Source organism: Ovis aries, chromosome 5 (assembly GCF_016772045.2).
Source record: "Ovis aries strain OAR_USU_Benz2616 breed Rambouillet chromosome 5, ARS-UI_Ramb_v3.0, whole genome shotgun sequence".
Lineage (NCBI taxonomy): Eukaryota > Metazoa > Chordata > Mammalia > Artiodactyla > Bovidae > Ovis > Ovis aries.
Window position 1 is genome coordinate 66,586,005 of NC_056058.1, and position 21,890 is coordinate 66,607,894.

A 21,890-nucleotide genomic window follows, 5' to 3' on the forward strand; every position below is an offset into this window, starting at 1 on the left:
CTCTGATACTTAAAGCTTCCAGCTGGAAGTGACGCATGTCATTGGTCAAAGCAAGTCACTTGGTTATGCTTGCTTCCAAAGAGGAGTGAGAAGGTGCAGTCCCACCACAGGCCAGCAAGAGCAGAAACAAGGGATCAGCAGCACTAAGGACTACCAAATATCTCAGTTTTGTCAACTGGAAATTGGAATGAGAGTCTCCACTCCAGTTGAGTATGTGGACTTATATAAACATAGAATTAGACCTATTGTCATTATAAGATTTTCAACAATCAGGTACAAATAAAAGATATTCTTATTTATAAAGGACAGATGTGAATATTTTAAGATAAGCATTACTACCAAATTAGTTTGAAAGTTTACATATTTCAAAGAAAAGCTAGTAGAGATGCTGCTTTCTTTCTGAATCTTTCATTTGCTGTGGGAGTTGAGAACCTTGGTGGAGCCCAATGCAAATTGTCTTCTTTGTCTTCTGAGCAGTACGCAAACTTGGGAAGAAAGGTTCCAGCAGACAAGTTAATTGGTTGCATCTCAGCTTTGACAAGTCCATTTTCTGATAAGATTTTAGTTAATAATGTTCTCTAACAGGTTGAAAACAAAACAAAAAAAAAATCTAGAGTGTCCTATATACAAGTGATGTTTAAAAACTAAATGGAAAGAAAGCATACAGACCAGCCCTGGATAACACAGGTGGCCACGAAGCAGAAGTGTAAATTGTCCACCCTTCTTTTCCCGTCCTCAGACTCTGTTTTGAACCTGGAAAGGCTTATGCATGGATACCCAAGCTCTGTCTCCCACCCCTGCCCTCAAACAATGGCCATTTGGTCAACCCTGGGCCCTAGGGGTGTATACGTCTGCAGTGCAGTCCACCCCCAGGGATGGACCCAGGGAAAAGAGCACACAGACCCTAGAAGGGGCTTGGGCTATTTGGGCAAGAATATTCAAAGCTGGTTCTAGAAGGGGAGCAGGAGTTGGACACCTCCACCTGGACCCTATGGATTCTTTGCCTGTAGGAGGCCCCCCGGGCACCTTGAAACTCAAAGTCCAGGGCAGAGGGCTTGGTTACTCGCATATGTTTTTATGTTCAAAATAGTATTTATGGTGTAAAATAAAAGATATGAGAGCTCTTCAGATAAAGAGCCTCATGGAGCTGGGAGTTTGGTGCTAAAAGGAAGGAAGATTAATCATCTAAATACATCCTGTTGCTACAAAGTTATCCCATTATCACCCTGCAACTACCACAGCCCATCTCTTTAACATCCCACCTTTGGCCATTCCCTGCTCTTGCCATCACTGGAGAATTTGGTTTCAATCCTCTGTGTCTGGTGTGAACTTTCTTCTCACCTGAGCATCACATTCTGCCACTGACGTGCTAAAACACTGAAAAGGCAAGATGGTCTCTTGCTCACCAAAGATATTTATGCAAACTTTTTAAAAAGGAAGTTTAAAATTTTTTAATGACCATCAACTTCTTTCTTTGCAAAACAAGGTAAAATTAAAATGAAAGGAAAAGAAAAGAAAGTCTATTAGGAAATGGGGAGACTGATATGTGTAATTACAGGTTGTGGGCAGGTACCTTGTAACAGCCACAAGGTGGCCAGTGGGGAGGGCAATTTCTCAGCAGCTTTTTGAATCTTGCCTTCTCTGTGCCTGGTTGAGGACCTTGAGAGCAAGGGACCAGACTTCCCAAATGCACTTGGCCACCGAATCTTCTTTTCTTTTTTCTTTCCTTGCAAAGCATCTTGTTCCTTCTCACACTTTTAGGCAGTCCTACACCACTGCCCTCTTCAGTTGCTGAAGTTTCTCTAATAAAGTGGGACAGACACCAGTGACATTTCCTGCTTCCTTTTCACCAGGTGAACCTATGTTTTGATCAGTTTGTCTACAAGCTGGCGGACCAGATCTTTGCCTACTACAAAGCCATGGCCGGCAGGTATGAGAGCTCAGCACTGTGGCCCCAAACCTTCCTAAGATTGCCACCTGGAAGGCAAGATCCTCTGTTGCAAAACCTCCCTTCTTCTTTAGCACCTAAGGAAATCTGAATGATAGCCTGGATTGGGTGCTAGCAAGTAGAAGAAAGAGAAATAGGCAGATATGAGGCTAGACCTCACAGAGCTTACAGTGTAGTGAGAAAAAATAGACATTAATAAAAACTATAGAATGCACAGTGACAAGGGAAATTCCTGTGAAAGAAAATTTATTGGGAATATATAACAGTTAAACCTGAACCAGTCTTTAGGGTGGGTAACTGGAAGGGCTATCCTGAGAAGGTAACATTTGAGTTCACATCTGAAGTGAATAGGAGTTGGTTGAGTTAAACTAGATAAAGAGTAGATTGGAAAACTGCAGGCAAAGCAAACCATTGTACAAAGTCCCTTTGGCGAAAGCATAATATTAATAGCATGCATACCTCGTAGGGTTGTTGAAAGGTTTAATTAAAATTATTTCCTGTAAATATCTCATTCACAGACCACAGAGGGGTGGGCTGTGTGGTAAAGCTGGGCAGGTAGGCAGGGCCCAGGCCCTGTGGACTTACAGGCATTTATCCTAGGAGAAGTGGAGCACCATGGGATGATTTCCAAAGTATGACAGTGACCTGATTTGATTTTTATTTTTAGAAGTTTGATGTTTTAAAACATTAAAATGTAGGGAATGGATTGGAGGTGAGCAAATATGGGAGCGTGAAGGTCAAACAGGAGACCAGGGAAGAAGTCTAGGTTGTGTCAGTTCTCACAGGCTCATTGGTTTTGTCGGTATGGGCTGATTTAGATCCCTGAGATTTCTTGGGTTCGAGGAACCCATAATAGTACTGCCAGCAAAAACCTCTCTCTCTATATATATAGTTACATACATATATGTATCTATATATAGGGTAGTTCTCTTTTTTATTGGAAATCCAAATGTACAAACCAGACATTTCAAGGATTGTTACATTTTTCAACAGTCAAAGACTTGCTTCATTTTGCTTTCAACAACTTGAGTTTTTCTCTGATGTATTTCAGTCAAGAGTTGGTTTGGTGATGGTTTAGTCACTAAGTCAAGTCTGACTCTTATGACCCCATCAACTGTAGCCCGCCAGGCTCCTCTGTCCATGGGATTTCCCAGGCAAGAAATCCCAAGATTTCCCAGTGGGTTGCTATTTCCTTCTCCAGGGGATCTTCCCAATCCAGGAATCAAACCCACATTTCCTGCACTGGCAGGCGGATTCTTTACTGCTGAGCCACCAGGGCTCCCCAAGAGTTGGTGTACAGGTACACAAGTGTCTGTTAACACAGAGTGTGCATTACAGAAATAAATGACGCTTAATGATGGAAACTATAGAAAGCATATACTTAGGGTTTCAGAGAAGCATAGAGAATGCAGCCTTTCACAAAGGAATGACTTCACAAAGATCTGGATTGGATTGAATTGTATGTGGTCCTTCCAGAGAGCTGGGCTTCCAGTTTCTCCAAGATAATTCCAGTTATCTTCAAAATATGCTTGTCTGCATACACAAACTCAGACTTGTCAAACCCTGAGTCCTCTATATATCCTTATTTAAAAGAGGAATCTTGGTCTATATCCCTTCTTATAAGACCTGTGGTTTGTCAAAAATACAGAAAGTTGGGAGAGATTGTGAGAAGTTGGAAGAGTCAGAGAGAGCACCAGAAGGACAGAATGATCTAGATCACTGCTGTCCATCAGAAATGTAATACAGGCACAAGTGTAATTTTAATAGTCATATTTTTAAAATTAACAATACTACATTATGTAATCTATGATATCTAAACTATTACAATTTCAACATGTAATAAGTGAAAATATTAAAGAGAGTTTTTGTTGTTTTGTTCTTAAGTCTTCAACAGCTCGTGTGTATTTTATACTAATAGCGCATCTCAGCTTGGACCCACCATGTTTCAGATTCTTGGGGGCTCACCCGGTGGGTGGCTGCTGTGTTGGACAGTGTAGATTTAGATGATGTCACTTTCCTGCTAAAACCTTTCAGTGGCTTCAATTACACTGAGAAAACATTTACCCTCTTTACTGTGGCTTGTATCATCCCACAAGGATCTGGCCCCTAGACTAACATTGTAAATTCATTTTTGCACTATGCTCTCCAACACACCCCACCCCTTATCTACACCTTCCTTTTTTCTCAACGTACCAAGCTAATCATGCCTGAAAGATTCTTCCCCCAAATCTTTCCATTTTTAGCATTTGGGTCGCTGTCCAACAGGACCTCTTTAGAGAAACTTTCCATGATAACACCACATGATCCTGTTTTGTCATTTTCAGAGCACTTATTGCTCTGCAATCCATGACTCAGTGTGAAAGATAATAACAGAACATCTAATTCATAGGGTTGTTGTGAGATTAAAAACGACTATGCACATGTCTATATGCATGCCTGGTGAATAGTAAATACTACGCAGGTATTTACTATTATCTAACACTATTGTATTCCTCAGTTTATTTATTTATTATCAGTCTCTTTTCACTAGAACCCAAGCTCCACAAGGATGGGAACTTTGAATGCTTGGTCCCTAGACTGTTTCCTGGGCGATACTAAGCAGGCACTCAATTGCTTTTATGGTAAAAAAAATAAAAGGAAAATGCAGCTCAACTTCTGTGTTGCCTGTCTTTAACATAGAAATTTCATTTCACCTATTGAGCTTTTCCAGCTGAAAAAATTTAAAGAACTTTGCTCTACAGCAGAAAAAAATAATATTTAAAATATGTAACATAGTGCTTTATGGGTAGAACCTATGGTTCGAAATACATATGGCTGAGTGATTGAACTCCATTCACTGTCATGTTTACTGGTTTACTGGCCTTATTTCACTTTTATCCTTTCCAGCGTCCTGTTGGATAAACGTTTTAGGGCCGAATGTAAGAATTATGGAGTCATCATTCCATACCCACCATCCAACCGCTATGAAACCCTGTTGAAACAGAGACACGTTCAGGTATGGAGACAGGTGGAATGGGCGGGAGAGAGGGGCTGTGATGTTAGCCTAGAGATCAGAAATCAGGACCGCGTATCATCTGCCCTGAGTATTGCCCTGTGTGGTCTACTGAGCACAGGGATAATCCAGCCTCAGAATCTTACCAAGAAGCATTGGGCTTCCTTTGGTTCAAGTTCTAGGCTTCTCAGCCCATCTGCTGCTCACCTCAGTTGAATAGGGGCCACCAGAGCCTTTGAACACCCATTGTGAGCTGCATATCAACTCTGAATATTCCCTGGAAGGACAGATGCTGAAGCTGAAGCTCCAATACTTTGGCCACCTGGTGTGAAGAGCTGACTTATTGGAAAAGACCCTGATGCTGGGAAAGATTTAAGGCAGAAGGAGAAGGGGTTGGCAGAGGCTGAGATGGTTAGATGGCATCACCAATTCAATGGACATGAATTTGAGCAAACCCCAGGAGATTGTGGAGGACAGAGAAGCCTGACATGCTATGTAGTCCATGGGGGTCATAAGAGTCGAACACGACTTAGTGACTGAACAACAGTCTCCTGTTGAACTTCAGCCCACCTCCTATCCCTGACTTTCCCATTATGGTATAGAGTTAGTCTCTATTACAGTTTGACCCATGATATAGACGAAGTGCTGCCAGGAGCTCAGAAACATACCCCTGCTTAACAGTGTTCATGGGAGCCAGGCAGACAAAACAAGAGATGCTTTAGCAGATCTTAAATTCTACTACTAAGTAAGCCCTGTCAGTCACAGGCAGTGAAATGACCTTCACGCTGTGATTTCTGTGTGCTTATCCTGTGGTTCACATGTTCCTGGAGAAGACTTGGGTAAAGGGGAGCAAGGCTGAGGCTGAGAAAATGCCCTGGATAGAGAGGAGAGGAATTACCCTGAAAAACCTGGAAAGTCCCACTGCTCTGAGAAACCCATGCTCGAGGAATCGTAAGAGGAAAAAGCATTTGCCCATCTGTCAACATCGAAGGCTCTGTGAGAGCATCTCCTTTAGCCTCTCGGAAGATTCCATTACCAGTGCAGCTAGAATTAGCCACAGGATATTAATCCTGAGGGCTTTGTGTGTGCAGAAGATGGCTATAAGGAGCCTTAGTCAATTAGTAGAAAATCTCTCCCAAAAGGGAAGCAGAAAAAAAAAATAGTTGAGAAGAATCCTTAGGCACATAGCAAAGTGCAGTGCACGCAGCAGGTACTCAATAAATGCTTATTGCTGTCTACATAGAATCTGTAGTCATGCCCACGTGAACCCCGGTGGAAATTAGCCTGAGCTATATTTTCCATCCTGTAATCAGCCCTTCTCCTCGTGCTTTTAAATTTATCCTCATAAAGGTATGCAGTAGGCCCTTGCTGGGGTGGGGGAGGCGGGGGCACCCTGGTGACTCTGAACTGCACAATAGGATGGATGCAGGAAGAACCTCAGGGTGAGATTCAAGGATGTCAGCATTGCATGGCTGCCAGAGCTTACCGCAAGCCTCTTCCTACAGTCTGAATGCACCATATTTTCCCTCAACTTTTTATTTATTTTTTTTCAACTTTTTATATTTTAAACCTACAGGATAGTTGAAACAATAAGACACAGAACACACATATATACTTTATAGCCAGATTCATGATTATTCATGTTTAGTCATGTTTGCTTCACTTTTTCTCATGTATATATTATTTCTCATAAATACAGTAAATATACTTTATGTATTTATAGAATATATAATGTATAAAAACATATTTATATGTAAGTAATATATTAAAATATTTTTTTTAATATACATACTTTTTTCTTAGCCATTTGAGAGGAAGTTGCAGACATCATAACACTTTATCCCTGATACCTCAGCTCATATCTCCTAAGAACAAGGATATCCTCTTATCATCCGAATAGTACTATCATACTCAGGAAATTTAACAATACTGTTTTCTGCATAGAGTCCCTATTTGTCTTGGTTATGTTCTTTATATTTTGAGGACAATTTACTAAATCAGTGCATTGCATTTAGTTGTCATGTGCCTGTGTAAAATTTAAGTAACTTTCTCTCTCTTCCATGCAGCTTTTGGGTAGATCCATTGACTTGAACAGACTCATTACCCAGCGCATCTCTGCTGCCATGTATAAATCCTTGGACCAGGCCATCAGCCGCTTTGAGAGTGAGGACCTGACCTCAATTGTGGTAAGAGATGGAAGCCCTTGGGAATTCTGCCATGGGACTCCTCAAACTAGAAGCCTTGTTGGGGAGCTGTTGGTAGCCTGGTACTGAGCTGGTTAAAGAGACACGATGAGTCTCTTTCTCATCTGAATGAGCAGGGAAAAAAGAAAGACTTAAAAGGAATGAGAAAAATTTTACCTTCCTGATTGCCTGGAGAGAGGGAGTGGAGGGAGGTCTTGAAATCTCTAGAGATGGTCTATCCCGGGACACAGCTTCTCATCCTTTAGGATTCTACAGATACAGCAAGTAGCTAGATGGTCCTGAGAAAGGAGGGAAGATTTTACAATGGGGTTGGCTTCATTGGTGTGCAGTAGGTTAGAGCCCAGAGAGGCTGTTGACTGGTTTAATGCTCTATTGTCACCACCTTGGAATTAACAATCATTTTTTCTAATGAAAGCCCCCACCTTTTCATTTTGTGCTGGGACTTGGAAATTGTATAGTTGTTCCTGATGCACAAGTATGGAACCGGCATGCCCTCTTCTTTTATTAATCAGCTATTTGAACTACTCTCTGCTAATTCTCTTCAAGAATTAGAATAAACTTGGTTGATCAGTCTTTAGGTGATGAAAGGAAGATTTTAAAGCTTCAAGAGCAGATACAGAGAAGGAATGAGAGAAATAGAAAATCACCATTAGAACACCAGAGTAATAATGGTTGCAGGCAAGATCCCGTAATAGACACTGAAATTAGTGGGCAGAGCTTTGAGAAGAGTATTTTATGATTCCCTTTATTTGGAAGTGTCCAGAGTATTCAAATTTATAGAGACAGAAAATGGAATGGTAGTTGCCAGGAAATAGGGAGTAAGTATTTAATAGGTACAGAGCTTCAGTTGAGGAAGTCTAAAAAGTTCTGGAGGTGGACGTCGGTGATGGTTGCAAAACTATATGAATGTACTTAGTGCCACAGAACTATACATTTAAAAGTGGTTAAAATGGTAAATTTTATGTTATGTATATTTTACCAGAATTTTTTAATTAGTCACAAATTAAAAAAAAAAAACTTTGAAAAGAAACAGGATAGTTGCCTAGTTTCAAACTATCTTTCAAGATACTTACTAATTCCAAAGGGAAGAATAATAACTTTACAGTGAGGAAACCTGGGAGGCATCCTCTTAACCAAGCATGAAGGTTAGTATCACCAGTAAGAAAATATATTCATGCATCCCCTGAATTGGCTTCCCTGGTGGCTCAGACGATAAAGAATTTGCCTGCAATGCGGGAGACCTGGGTTCAATACCTGGGTTGGGAACATCCCCTGGAGGAGGGCATGGCAACCCACTCCACTATTCTTGCCAGGAGAATCCCCACGGACAGAGGAGCCTGGCAGGCTACAGTCCATGGGGTCATAAAGAGTCAGATACAACTGAGTGACTAAGCATAGCACAGCACATATCCCCTGAATATGTATGCATAATGAAAAATGCATAATCTCAATCTAATTGGATTATATATCTAAACTGAATGGCATTCAAAAATGAACAATGCTTTTCAAAAGCACCCAGAACATAAAACACAAAGAGAAAACTGAAAACTATTAGAGATTTGAAAAGACAAGGAGACGTGACCACTCAGAGAAATGTGGGATAAGACCTTCATGGAAAAACGAGTGAAATTTGAATAAGGTCTGTCATTTAGTTCATAGAATTATATCAATGATAGTTTCCAACTTGAGGCAATTATACTATGATTATGTAGGAGGTTAACATTGGAGAAACTAGGTCAGGAATGTGCAGGAGGTCTACAGTTAACAGCTTTTCTGTAAGTCTAAAGTTATTTCAAAATAAAAGGTGTTTTTTTTTTTTAATGGACAAAGCAGTTTTTAAAAAAAGGATCAAGAACTATGATTCTAGCATTAGAAAGACCTTGGGGTCCCAGTTCTGGCCTCGCCACTTCCTAGCTGGGTGATCTTGGGTGAATCACTTATCTTGTATAAAAACCTGTAGTACATGGAGGAAATATTAGAATCCACCTCATAGCCATGTTCAAGGATGAAATGAGATATTGCTTGGAAAGAGCTTTGCAAAGTCCCTTCCACTTGATGAAAATAGCTTATGAAGAAAGAGAGGAATATAGAAATTTTGAGCTGCCACAACTAAGACCTGGTGCAGCCAAATAAATAAAATGAATATTTAAAAAAAAAAAAAGAAAAGAAATTTTGAGCTGCAAATGAGGCGCTCTCAGGGTAGATTCTCAGCAGCATTTCCTAAGAGGATTTGACCCAGCTGCCCCAGCTCTGTCCTGGGTCACAGACTTTGAGAGACTGTGATATAGCACAAGTTCTTCTAGGAGATCTACTTTAAGACATGGTTTGGTTTTTTGGGTTTGTTTGTTTGTTTGTTTGTTTGTTTTTGCCAAATGTCAGCAGTGATTATGTCCAAGAGGTGGGATTTTTGCTTTTCTCTTCGTTGTTTATCTTGTAGTTTTCCAATAATGAATGAGCATACCCTATGGAAAAACTGGTTTTAGTGTGTGGCAGGGGTGTCCCCGGCCTCTTCCCAGTCCTTGAAAGGCACTGAATGTTCTTTTAGCCGGGAACAAAATCAAAACAAGCAGTGAGTTTATCAGGTGAGGGCCACGGCTACCAAGAGAGTAGCCCCAGTCCCTGAAGCCGTGAAGAGGAGAGCCACGGATGCTGTCTCCTGGGACGGCAGGAGGCCCCCACTGCCTTGGCTGAGAAGCTTCTGCCTCTTCTGAGAAACCAAGAAAGGAATGTGTTCCCCTCAGCCCTTCCCTCCACCTTGATGCCCAGCTGGGAGGATTGTAGCGATTTCATCAGTCTCCCTCCTCCTATGCAGCTGAGCAAATAGATTCTTGAAGGATCTGATGCCAGAGTTGAGAGCTGGCAGCCTGCAGTCTGTGTTTTGTTTGGGCTGCAGAGCATATTTGAAAATTTGAGCCAACATTTAACATTTGGGAGAATTCGAATAAAACTGCAGAAACCCCGGCAACGTCAGACTTGCCTTCACAGATGGCAACAATTGCCTAGACGTCCCCATCAGCTGAGCTGTGCTCTCTTGGGCTTTGCCACAGGCCTGCTGCACTTCATTCATAGGGTGACCTAGTGCCTGAGTTTGAGATCCCTTCTCTCTTGGCCCAGACCACAGAGAAGGTTGAAGGTCAAGTGTGCTGACACCCGGGATTTCTGGTTCTCACGGAAAAGCTCTTTCCTCTACCTCACATAAGTAGCCTATTGGGTGTTCTGTTTCCCCAGTGCTGCTTCTCTGTGTTGCCCCCCAGTAAACCGGCTTTACTCTGCGGAGCTCGCCTCCTCTCTGAAGGCACATAGACCGCCCTTGGGGCCTTCTAAACCTCTGTGCCTTGATGCACTGAGCCCTGCACTCCCCGCAGGCAAGTGCCCTCTTCGGACTGAAAGGCTGGAAGAAACGGCTCATGCAAAACACCATTTGTGTTGGTTAATAAAAACTCCCGTGGCATGGCGGGAGAAGTAGACCTGCATTTCGGGCATCCCCAGGTCAGCAGTTGAGAGCTCTCTTCTTCAGTCTCTGACGCACATTTGTGAGGCCGTTGAAATCACAGAATGGAAACTGTTTCCCAGTTTCTCACCTACAGCTGTCTTCATGGTAACAGGGCACCCCCATGTGCTACGGATACTTAGTGATCTTAGAAATAAACTCATCCACATTCATCGCGTTTATTTATTTACTTACTTACTTACCCATCCTAAGTGACTAGGAACAAAGATGCCATCTGGCTAGCCAGGCCCCGAAAGATGGAAGCAGACAGCTGATTCTGTATTTCTGCCCTTCGTATGTTTCACAGTGCACAATCACTGGAAACTTATTCTTCCAACTACCATTCCAGAACTGAAATCCAGACTTTGGCCTTTTCCAAGAGATCAGAGGCTCTGCCATCACTTACCCCATTCCAATGCAGTAACAAACAATCGGATGGCATGACATAGCCAATCCACCTTTATCCAGCAATGGCTCTCCAATTTGCCATGGACAGCCCAGCCCAGGCTCCCTCCTGCCCCAGCTTGTCTCACTGCAGCCAGTTAAGTCTGCAAATTTTGATCTGGTATTTTGCCCCCAATTTAGAGCCACCAAATCTGAATTTCAGAGAGATGAAGCTCCAAGATTAGAAGTGTGGTCTGGTTCCACCACACTGTGGAAATCAACCAGAGTCAGAGGGGTCCTGTGTCTGATGAGAATAAAACTGAATCCCTGATGCAAGGCTTCCTCCTGTGACTGTGAACAGTTGGGCTCCATGTCCCAGGTCTTACAGCTGGCCCTCTGACCTCCCCACCTCCTGGCTACACTCTGGGGAACAGCCATTGCCTATGTCCTTTTAGCTTTTAGGTTGTAAAGCCATCTTTACTGTTCAAAGGACTTTCTCAGTAATTGCTTATTTATTCCAGGCAGCTGCATCCAAAGGCCAAATACACATGGTTTGATTAGAAGACCTAGGAGCACATCCTAAACCCTGTTTTATATTCCCCTATGACCTTTATTGAGCGAGTTATTTCTCCCTCTCAGCCTCAGCCCACCCCTCCATGAAACAGGCAGTCATACCGATCACAAAAGATGGCTTAACCACTGCAATATAAGAGTGTTCCAGAGCATTATAGGGAGAAGGCAATGGCAACTCACTCCAGTACTCTTGCCTGGAAAATCCCATGGGTGGAGGAGCCTGGTAGGCTGCAGTCCATGGTGTCTCGAAGAGTCGGACACAACTGAGCGACCTCACTTTCACTTTTCACTTTCATGCATTGGAGAAGGAAATGGCAACCCACTCCAGTGTTCTTACCTGGAGAATCCCACAGACAGGGGAGCCTGGTGGGCTGCCGTCTATGGGGTCACACAGAGTCGGACACGACTGAAGCAACTTAGCAGCAGCAGCAGCAGCAGAGCCTTATAGAGGGAGTACTTCCTTTCTCTGCACAGGTTGTGCTTTGATTCTCTTTGATAGCAATTCAGTGAAGAACTAAACCCAGCCCAAAGAATTTTACCTTCTTTTTACTTCCAGGCAAATGCAGTGACCTGCTATGTCTGGATATTATTCACTCTGGTCCCATTCTCTGCCTGAAGGTGGCATTCCAGATGACTAGGGCCTATAGCTCATGCAAGTCCTTGGTCCCTGGCTTGCAGCCAAACTTTTGCCAACATGTTTAACCAACCCCTGTGTGATTAGGGGACACAAGAAGAGTCAAGAGGAGGAAACATTGTGCCCCCAGCTGTTTTTTAAATTTCTATAGTATATAAGAGTTAAGAATGTGAATGTCAGAGCCCAACTTCCTGGATTTGAAGCCGAGTTACTGCACTCCTTAAAGCCTATTTTCTATATATATATGTATAAAATAAGAACAGCCATCATGCTGACTTTATAAGGGGGTTTTGAGCATTAAGTGAGTTGACACATATTAAGTGCTTAGAATACTCCTTGGCATGTATTAGGTTGAACCATAAGAAATTACTAACATTGGATGATGTTTGACATAAGAAACTAGTAGTGTCACATGGACCAACCCAGTGTTAAGTACTTACCAGGTGGTAGCTCTTTTGCTTGCTTTCTGCAGGATGGAGCTAGACCCTCAGTCATAGATGTACAGTCACAGTTTTCTTTTACTTTACTTGCGTCACTGAGGGACAGGCATTTTCCTTACCAGCATAGAAACTGGAAAGCAAGTCGTTGTGCTTTTCTCCCCAAGGGAGTGCAGATGAGGGATCTGCACATGATCTGTGGCCCCCTCTGGGTACAGGCATGCATTCTCCCTTGGCATGGTCTGGCACTTCCTTCACTCAAAAGAAGGGAATGTTGCCACATACTACTGCAGGGTCCTAGTCCCCATACCAGCAGTTACCAGGTTGTCTGAGGGGCTCTTGTCTGCATGAAAGGCATCTGGCAGGTGGCAGTGCTGGTGTGCAAGGCGCATATGCAAGTCCTCAGCAGCCTCGGGCTCTCTCTCCGGGCAGGAGCTGGAGTGGCTGCTGGAGATCAACCGGCTCACGCACCGGCTGCTGTGTAAACACATGACCCTGGACAGCTTCGACGCCATGTTTCGGGAGGCCAACCACAATGTGTCCGCCCCCTACGGCCGAATCACGCTGCACGTCTTCTGGGAGCTCAACTTCGACTTCCTCCCCAACTACTGCTATAACGGCTCCACCAACCGGTAAGGGAGTCTCAGTGCAAAGTGGCCGGGGGTGGGGCGTGCGTGTGCGCTGAGTCACTTCCGTCTTTGCGACCCTATGGACTGTAGCCCTCCGGCTCCTCTGTCCATGGGTTTCTCAGGCAAGGATACTGGAGTGGGTTGCCATGCCCTCCTCCAGAGGATCTTCCCCACCCAGGGATCGAACCCTCATCTCTTATAGCTCCTTAATTGGCAGGTGGCTTCTTTACCACTAGCGCCGCCTGGGGGCAGGGACAGAAGCAGCCAACTCTCTCCTTCAGAGGAAGTTCTCTCAGTATCGTCAGGGCCTGGCTCATGACTAGCTTTGAATAAGTATGTGCCAGATGCAGGAAAGGGCCTGGGAAGAGTCCACACACTTAGCAAGATGGACTTCCGGTTCTCTAAAGATCTGGGGCTTTCAATCCTCTTGAACAGAGATCTGCCAACTCCAGCCCACAAGCCACCTCTAGTTGTCAACTGTTTTTGTTCAACCCATGAGCTAAAAATGGTATTGATATTTTTAAATGGCTGGGGGAAAAAATCCAAAGAAGAATTATAATTTGGTGACAAGTGGAAATTATTTGACATTCACAAAGTTTATTGGAATTCTGCCATCCGTGCTCATTCATTTACAGTTGTTTATGGGCGCTCTCATGCTACAGCAGAACTGAGTAGTTGCAACAGAGACCATCTGGCTTGCAAAGCTGAACACATTTGCTGTCTGGGGCTTTATAGAAAGAGTTTGCAGCACCCTACTCTTGAGGAAACCAAACTGGGTGAAGGATCCTGGAAAAGGTTGTGCTCAGGCTCAACTCGTTCTCAGCTTTCTTGACCACTGTTCTCATCAGCCATAACCCCAGAGTTGAGCCTGTGAACCTGGACTACTGTGTTCCCTTTTGTTCTTTGTGACCCCGTGGACTGTAGCCCGCCAGGCTCCTCTGTCCTTGGGGATTCTCTAGGCAAGAATGCTGGAGTGGGTAGCCATACCCTCCTCCAGGGGTCTTCCCAACCCAGGGATTGAACCCAGGTCTCCCGCATTGCAGGCAGATTCTTTACCATCTGAGCCACCAGGGAAGCCCTTATGAAAAGGAGACAGGGATTAAATGGGAGTTTGTCACAAGAACTGTATAGGCAACTGCCTAAGAAACAGTGTGGTTGCCCCTGGTCAGGAAGGGCTCCCGCTCCATAACCTGTGAAGAATATTAGGACCCAGTTAACTCCTGCCCCATCTCTCTCCTCCTCCTAGTTTTGTCCGAACTGCCATTCCTTTCACCCAAGAACCGCAGAGAGATAAACCCGCCAACGTCCAGCCTTATTACCTCTATGGGTCTAAGGTGAGTGGTCTTGCCTGTGTCCTACTTCTGAGAGGACTAGTGAGCAAAAGCAAATAGAAAAGTGTTGTCCGAAGCAGAAAGGCAAGAAGCGTGGAGATAAAGAGGCAGCAGTGAGATCCAGGCAGAAACAACTATGAATATATCCATCTTTATTTGTTCACAACTAGCAAGACTGGGGGTGAGCGCAGACCTGGCGGGGCTGGGTTCTGGGTGGGAATGGGGAAACAGGTGAGAGGGTCTCCTTGTCTTGGCATCACATCTCCTCCTGTTCTCGGTTGATTCATTGTCATATTGTCCTGCAATTCTGGGATTTTGTGCTCCATAACTATGAGGGATTTGCAGCCAGGAAGCAGTTGGGAAGGTGGAACTTTGAAGGAAATCCCAGATGGCCAAAACTACCTCTGAGAGGTCTCGTCCTGTCTCTTTGCTGCTTGGTTCACAATGCCGATCCCGACACTAATGAAGCCTTCCAGGTGGTGTCTGTTCTGGACCTTAAGTCCTTTGCCAATCATTAAACAGACATTCCTTAAGCCCTAGAACATGCTGGGCAGGGTCTCCGTGCTGGAGATTTAGCAGAGATTGAAGCAGACGCATCTCCACCTTCCTCCAGTTCTGTTTCCACCCTGGGGGGTGAGCACAGGGGATCACCCTTCACACAGATTCACCAACACCTTGACGTATATAGGAGATTTTCTCTTAGCCTGCAGGTTTGTGTGGGAGAACACCATGTAAAGAGTGTAGAAACAGCTAAAAAGCCTAGGTTCTTTTTTGTGACAGATGAAAAATGGCCACCTCTGACCCCATTTTTCACAACATAAGCACAGATGGACTTAGAAGAAGTGACTGGATAAGTGTAACCTGGTTAGACAAGGCACTCCTCTAGGTATGGGAGCCCTAGTTTAGGAAGGTAAGGAACCAAGATGATTGCCCATCACTCAGGCCTGAAGGTGGGAAGGTGGGGCTTAGAAGGTCTTAGGCTGATGCTGAGAGAGAGCAGGTGTCTCCTCCAGAGCAGCCAGTCTGGTCAAGGCTGCTCTCTCAAGGCACCCTTCCAGACAGCCTTGTGGACAGTTCACAGGCTGAACTGGCATGAATCAACAGTGGCTCACAAAGGGACTCCATTTTCTATTCTCTTTTAAACCTTGATGATGATATCAAGGAGCAAGTCTTGAGTTGGTGTCAAAATGTCTTTAATAGCTCTCCAACAATTGCTAATCTCCCTTTTTATCAAAGAGAGCAGGCCCTAAGCTTAGAGTCCTTAGACGGTAATAGTATCCAAGTTAAATTTAATATGATTTTGTTTTCATTCTGCTTATTATGTCTCTTTTCTTCTATTTATTATAGCAGAAGGGTGCTGGTTTTTCATTTGGGGAATAACATGGGCTTTCTTTTAAAATAAGTTTTTTAAATGACTCAGTATAAAGAAAATGCATTGTTAATAATAATACAGATAGTCTGTGGGTTAAAAAAAAGTGAAGATGGGGTACAAGTGCTGTACAATTTGCTGAATTAGAGTATTTTGGTGTGCAAAATACTCTAGAGCAACGTTTCTCACATCTTTCCAAAATAATCCCCCCATCCCTGTAATAGCGAAGGAGCCTGGACATTTGCCTCAGCTGACTGAAAGTGTGACTAAAGAGTCTATCTTCAATTAACTCAACAGTTTCCTTGAAGTGTGTTTTATTTCAGTCATGTCAGTTTCCATTTCTAACCCATAATATACTAATGGTGGTTTTAATTTTAAAATAATGCTTTATTTTCTAACTGAGCCCTGCTGCTCTAGATCGACCCTCCTAAGAGATAGCATCTTCCTCCCCTTGCCCACCATGGGGGTATGTGTTTTCCAGCTTGAAAGGCTTTGTCAAAGGGCACTCATCCAACCAAGTAGTTCACAAGAGCTCAGTCACTTGAGGGAAGATGAGTGGGTAGTCTACAGATGCATTTTTACAGGAGACCTATTGCATGGAGGCCTTTAAGCTACATGATGTGGGCTGCCTCCTCCCCGCCTCTCACTACCCAAAACGAGGCAATGCAGCCTGACCACCTCCCTCCCTCTGCAAGGCACCCGCATCAGGGGCATGCTGGCGAACTTCCACTGCTGCAGCTTCAGCTTCTGGTTCCGCATCTTCTCCAGAGTTTTTGTGTGGCAGCTCCACCAGGGGGAGCCCCTGCAGGCCTTCGTCCCCCTGACCTAGCCCTGGGGCCTCCTCTGGCCATCTCACCAGCCCATTGGCTTCCTCCATGTGGCCGGCTCTGTAAGACCATCGAGGTTCGTGGCACCGGATGCACCAGAACTGGAGGCAGATGAAGGCTAAGACTGCCGTGAAGCAAGCCAGCAGAATGGCCATCAGCACCCAGAGCGAGATCTGGGGGTCCACCAGGGAGCTTCCAGCGGCCAGAGGAGTCTTATCCAGGGTGTGGAACATGGTGCAGTAGTGCCTGTAGGGGAAGAGAATCTTCTTGCAGCTGATGCACAGGAAGTAGAGGGTGGAAGGGGTGAGGTGTTCCAGCACCACGGAGCTGATTGTTCGAGGCACCTTCTCCTCGTGATGGAAGCTGTAGCGAAGATAGCCAGAGAAGATGCTGTTCCAATTGGGCCTATACATAATATGGTAATAGTCCTCCAGGCAGGGCTCCGAGGACGACCAGGAAATGATGGCTCCCGTATAAGAAACATTCCCAACCTTGATGTTCATCTCGATTCTGAAACCAGAATCAAAGTGAAGAGTGACATGTCCTCATTTAAGTGTTGATTTATGATAATCACAGCCACCGTGTGTTGAGTATTCAACATGGAGACTAATATTGCCCCCTTTGCCAAGAGGTGACAATACTCAGCTGGGCATAGCCAAGGAATGGCAGAACCGCAGTTCAGACCAGGGCCATCTCATGCCAAAGCCAGGGGCTTGCAGGCCTAGGAAAGATGCACCCAGATCTCCCAGCCCCATGCTGCCCTGTCTCAGAATCCTTAAATACAACATGGTTCCCAAACCTTAAAAAAAAAAAAAAAAAAAGGAAGAGGGAGAAGAGAAAGGAATGAAGGAGAAGCAAGCACAGCCTCAGGGTCCCCGTGTTAGTCACCATGGGCCTGTGACCTCCACGCCAGATGATTGTTTCACCTAAAATTTCCCTCTAGGCCTCCTGTTTCTGCCCCAAGTGCTGTGAGTTCATTCACCTAGAACGTTCTGGCCACTGTGTTTTTAGCCTTGCAGTTCTGTTGCCCGTGATGAGAAGTGCTTTGCGTCAGTCACTCAGGGGCAGCTCATTTCTCCCCAAAGCCTCTGATCGTGTTTTGTCCGTTTGTTTGCTTTTTTCAAAGCTGAATTACCCAGGAAATTAGTTTCACAGGTCAAGATAATCAGCTCCAAATACCAGCAGAGCTGCTCCTATTTGATACTGCTGGTTCTGTGACTGTTAACGGTGGTAATCACCAGCCACAGTTAGCGAGCAGTTGCTATGTCACAGGTCATGCTAGAAGGTCAACATACCATAACGAATATGCTTTATTCATCACAACATCTGAACTAGATTCCCATTTTACAGACAAGCCATCTAAGAAAAGCCATTATCTAACAAGACCCAAAGCCACATAACCTCTGGATTTCCAGGTTTAGTAGTAGAATGTTATCACAAAATGAGGTGCTGGTACTAAGACTGGGTTGCTGCTTTTTCCAACACATCAAATGATCCCTCTTCTGTCTGCCACCCTCTCTCTTTGGTAAGAGTGTGCCATCTTCAAGCTTTTTCGTTTCTTTTTAATTCTGTGTATTTGGGATAATTCAGTTCTTCTCTGCTGAATTGCCCTTGAGCTAAAATTCTAGAGACAGCCATAGTCAACCTGTGTATGTTCATAGATAGGTAGCACCCAGCCTCATCCTCTGCCCCTACTCTCTCTTATGAAAGACAGAGGTTTCATTTCTGATTGCAGCAACACAGTAAAAAACAAACAAACAAACGAAAAAACAGTTGATCAGATTTTAACCTGAATTGGATACTAAGCCAGACTGGTTCCTCATGAGCTGCTTTCTCTCCTCCCTGCCTCCCTCCAACCTCCTATTCTCACGCCCTTGCTCCTAGAGGAAGTAAGCTGCAGAAAGGTGCCCAGCAGTGAGTGATCTTCAGTGCTTGATTTTCTTTTCTAAAGATGACAGCAAACTACAATGCTCAGGAACAGGAATGAGTTCCTTGCCATTTGGCTGGAAATGTTTTCCCAGAAAAATGGGGAATTAAAGGGACGAGGCAGGGGTGCTCAGATCCCTCCAGGAAGAGGGTCTTTTGCAGAGGAGACTGAGTACCTGGGCTCCCTCCGTGGGTCTCCTTCTCAAACATACCCGTCCACCCCATCCCAATTCCTGCCACGTCTCTACAAATATACTTCCAACCACAGTGAAAAGAGCTTAATTCATTACTTGTGCTACAGAGGCAATAGCCCTCGTAAACGCTTCCATCAGGAGTGACTGGGAATCCTGTTTCTTGTCATGAATCTCTCACATCTGCACTGGCTGTCTTTGCAGACTGAGTTTTCTCCAGCAGACATCTTAAAAAGCTTTCTGTCAAGATGTGGCATTCACAGCTTTTAGGATTAGATGTCTCCCTGTATTTGTTCTTCTGTCTCTCAATCCCTCCCCCCGCCACCATTTTTAGCTACTCTTATTACCATTGCCTGGCTCTCCTCCAAGCAGAGTATGGAAAGAAAAGCCATTTCCATTCCCAAGAAGAGCCATGTATGTCCCTTACCTGAGGCTTGCAGTGACCCGGTTGTTAGGCACCCCTCAGAGGCAGAGTGGATCAGAGCCCAAGGATGCTGCCTCTCCCCTCCTCTGCTCTGGGCTCTCTGGGCTCTCCTCGATGTCTCTCTCACCACTGTCTGAGTAATTGCACTGTCGCCCCCAACGCTCACATTATTCATTTCTTCAGATCAGCATCATTCACCATGGCAACCAGCAGGCATCTGTACGCACGATGTTTCAATCTAGAAAGGCTTCTACTCATTGAGAGGAGCTCTGATTCCTTCAGCCGAAAAAAAGGCAAACAGTCGTCTCCATGTTGATCCTCAGAATGAAACTAATTCCTCAAAGGCCCCTAAATTATCTCTCTAATAAGCTAGTTATCATTTTTATCCCTCATCCAGACCTTCTTTGGACAGTGGTTTCAAAGGCGAAGATGCCATTCTCTGTTTTCCCACAAGTAAAGATATATAATTACCTCCTCATCCCCTCCCAACCCAACCCACCACCACTCTACCTCTGTGTCCTTTTATTTCTTTATTCTTGTCTCCTGAGGCATTACCTCGTTACATGACATTGGTCAAGATGCTTTTATTCTCTGGGCCTCAGTTCATCATCTGTAAGGCTGATGGCTTGGGCTGGATCCAGATGTCAGATAGAAAACATGAGTACCATCCCTGCCCGAGTCCTGAGCGCATGTGAGGCATGCTTCGTAACCATCAGGGCAATTGTCCTGAGTTGGTTTGAGTGTTCCCCACCCCGACCCCCACCAAATTCAGGTCCAGCCAGAACCTCAGAATGTGACCTTTGTTGGAAGTTGAGACTTTGTGGATTTAATTAGTTAAGGACCTAGATGTGTTATCACCCTGGATTTAGGGTGATTCCAGTGATTGGTGTCTTTATAAGAGAAAGGAAAGGGGGAGTTATGCACAGAGAGAGGCAAAGGGCAGAAGCCCCTTGAAGCGATGCTGCCGGAAGCCAGGAGGAACTGGAAGATGCAAGGAAGCGTTCTACCCTGGAGCTTTCAGAGGGAGCACGGCCCTGTCAGCATTTTGATTTCAGGCCTCTGGAACTGTGAGCAATTAAATTCCTAATGTTTGAAGCCATCATGTTTCTGGTAATTTGCTACAGCAGCCCTTGCTCAGATGGATCTAGGCCTGAATCATATAACAATAATAAAACACAAGCTAGGTGTTTTTAAAAAGTCATCTTTTTTCTTCTTGGTTTTTGGCCAAAGTATCCAAGTGAACCCACCAAGGTCTCCTTTTGATTCACATCAGTGATAATCAAAAAGTTATAAAAGCTACCCAGTGAGTCACAGACCCTGCCCAGGCCAAGGGCCTCTGTGAGATGTGGGGTGTCGGGATGCCGGGTGTCCATCAATTAGACACTTGCTCTATGCTTCCTGTGACATTCAGTCTTCCCAGGTATCTGGCTGGAATCTGCTGTGATGCGTGCTAACGGTGAGTCCCTGCAGAGTATCACAGCGTCCTCCTCAGACAGGCCAGTGAACTAGTTTGCAGATGCCTTTTGAAAAGGTTATTTTGAGGAGAATAAAAATACCAGAGTTAGGGAACCTGTGGAGTGACAAGATGAAGCTCAAGCCTTTGCCACCAAAAACGAGAATTTATTTTTAATGCTCCTGGATGGCGTTTTTCACACTGAGCTTTTTATTTGAGAAGCTGAGGCACTGGGAGAATGTGAGGTCTAGATGTCCTCTTGGTTCACAGATCCCAAGAGAAGGAAAGGTTTCCCCAGGCCGGGGGACTGATGAGTGGCAGAGCCAAGAGGGGAATCCTGGTCCAAGGAACCCTGACTCCAAGGCCAGGACTCATCCTGCTCCCTCGGGTCATCACCATTCACCAGCAGCACCCAGAGCACCCAGTGAGCCCTTATGGGTGAGACACGCCACATGGGCACACTTGATTCAGAAGATCGCACCCAGCCAAGCTCCTCACTGTCTCCACCTTCAGGGTGCAGTCACCCTTCTGCAGTCACCTGAATGGTGTCCTCTTCAGCTGTCAGGCCTGGGGGCCTCTGGCTGTTTTACACCAGCAGTTAAGTCACTGCAGAGGAAACCAGCCAAAAGCGGCGTCCCTGCTCCCTCCCTGGAGGTGGCAGTGAAGGGATAGTTGCGAGGGGGCATGCTCTGGCCCCAAAACTGATTGCTACCCAGTGGCTGAAGACCCCAGTCTGGGTTCAGATCCTGCCTCTATGGCCTTGGACAAATTTTCTGACTGTCCTAGGCCTTGGTTAATTCGTCTGTAAAAGACAAATATTAATACGACCTGCTTGATGATGTTGGAGCAGTGAGATGAACCCATCTCTGGAGTGCTGGGTTTAGGAATAGTGAGTGAGTGAGTGAAGTCGCTCAGTTGTGTCCGACCCTTTGCAACCCCATGGCTCTTGTTGTTTAGAAGACAAGGTCCATGGACATGAGCCATTGCCTAAGTTGGCAGTAGCTTCATCCAGAGGCTGTGATGGACAAGGTGTGCCATCTGCATGATGCTTCCTTCCCTCTCTCTCTCCTTAAAACAG

At 44.9% G+C, this 21,890-nt stretch overlaps 2 protein-coding genes across 4 annotated transcripts in view; one reads left to right on the top strand and one right to left on the bottom strand.

The window, feature by feature from the left end:
- Nucleotides 1-21,890, top strand: part of CYFIP2 (cytoplasmic FMR1 interacting protein 2) — a 135,349-nt gene that overhangs the window by 62,533 nt on the left and 50,926 nt on the right. For both annotated transcript variants that reach the window (XM_042250680.2, XM_027970452.3), the window contains exons 19-23: nt 1,854-1,930; nt 4,835-4,943; nt 7,007-7,126; nt 13,095-13,294; nt 14,538-14,625. In XM_042250680.2, the coding sequence (XP_042106614.1) occupies nt 1,854-1,930; nt 4,835-4,943; nt 7,007-7,126; nt 13,095-13,294; nt 14,538-14,625 (594 nt within the window). The remainder of the gene's footprint in view (nt 1-1,853; nt 1,931-4,834; nt 4,944-7,006; nt 7,127-13,094; nt 13,295-14,537; nt 14,626-21,890) is intronic.
- FNDC9 (fibronectin type III domain containing 9) lies at nt 14,760-19,508 on the bottom strand. Of its 2 annotated transcripts, none has more exons than XM_042250681.2 (2): nt 19,363-19,508; nt 14,760-17,328 (listed from the first exon to the last, which is right to left on the bottom strand). In XM_042250681.2, the coding sequence occupies exon 2, from the start codon at nt 17,319-17,321 to the stop codon at nt 16,638-16,640; it is 684 nt and encodes a 227-aa protein (XP_042106615.1). In that variant the 5' UTR covers nt 17,322-17,328; nt 19,363-19,508; the 3' UTR covers nt 14,760-16,637. The 2 variants fall into 2 exon arrangements, with proteins under 2 accessions (XP_042106615.1, XP_060272577.1); XM_060416594.1 differs by lacking the exon at nt 19,363-19,508 and adding an exon at nt 17,801-18,089.

Coding starts and splice junctions, on each gene's coding strand:
- FNDC9 (XM_042250681.2), bottom strand. CDS start 17,321: ATGAACATCAAGGTTGGGAATGTTTCTTATACGGGAGCCATCATTTCC.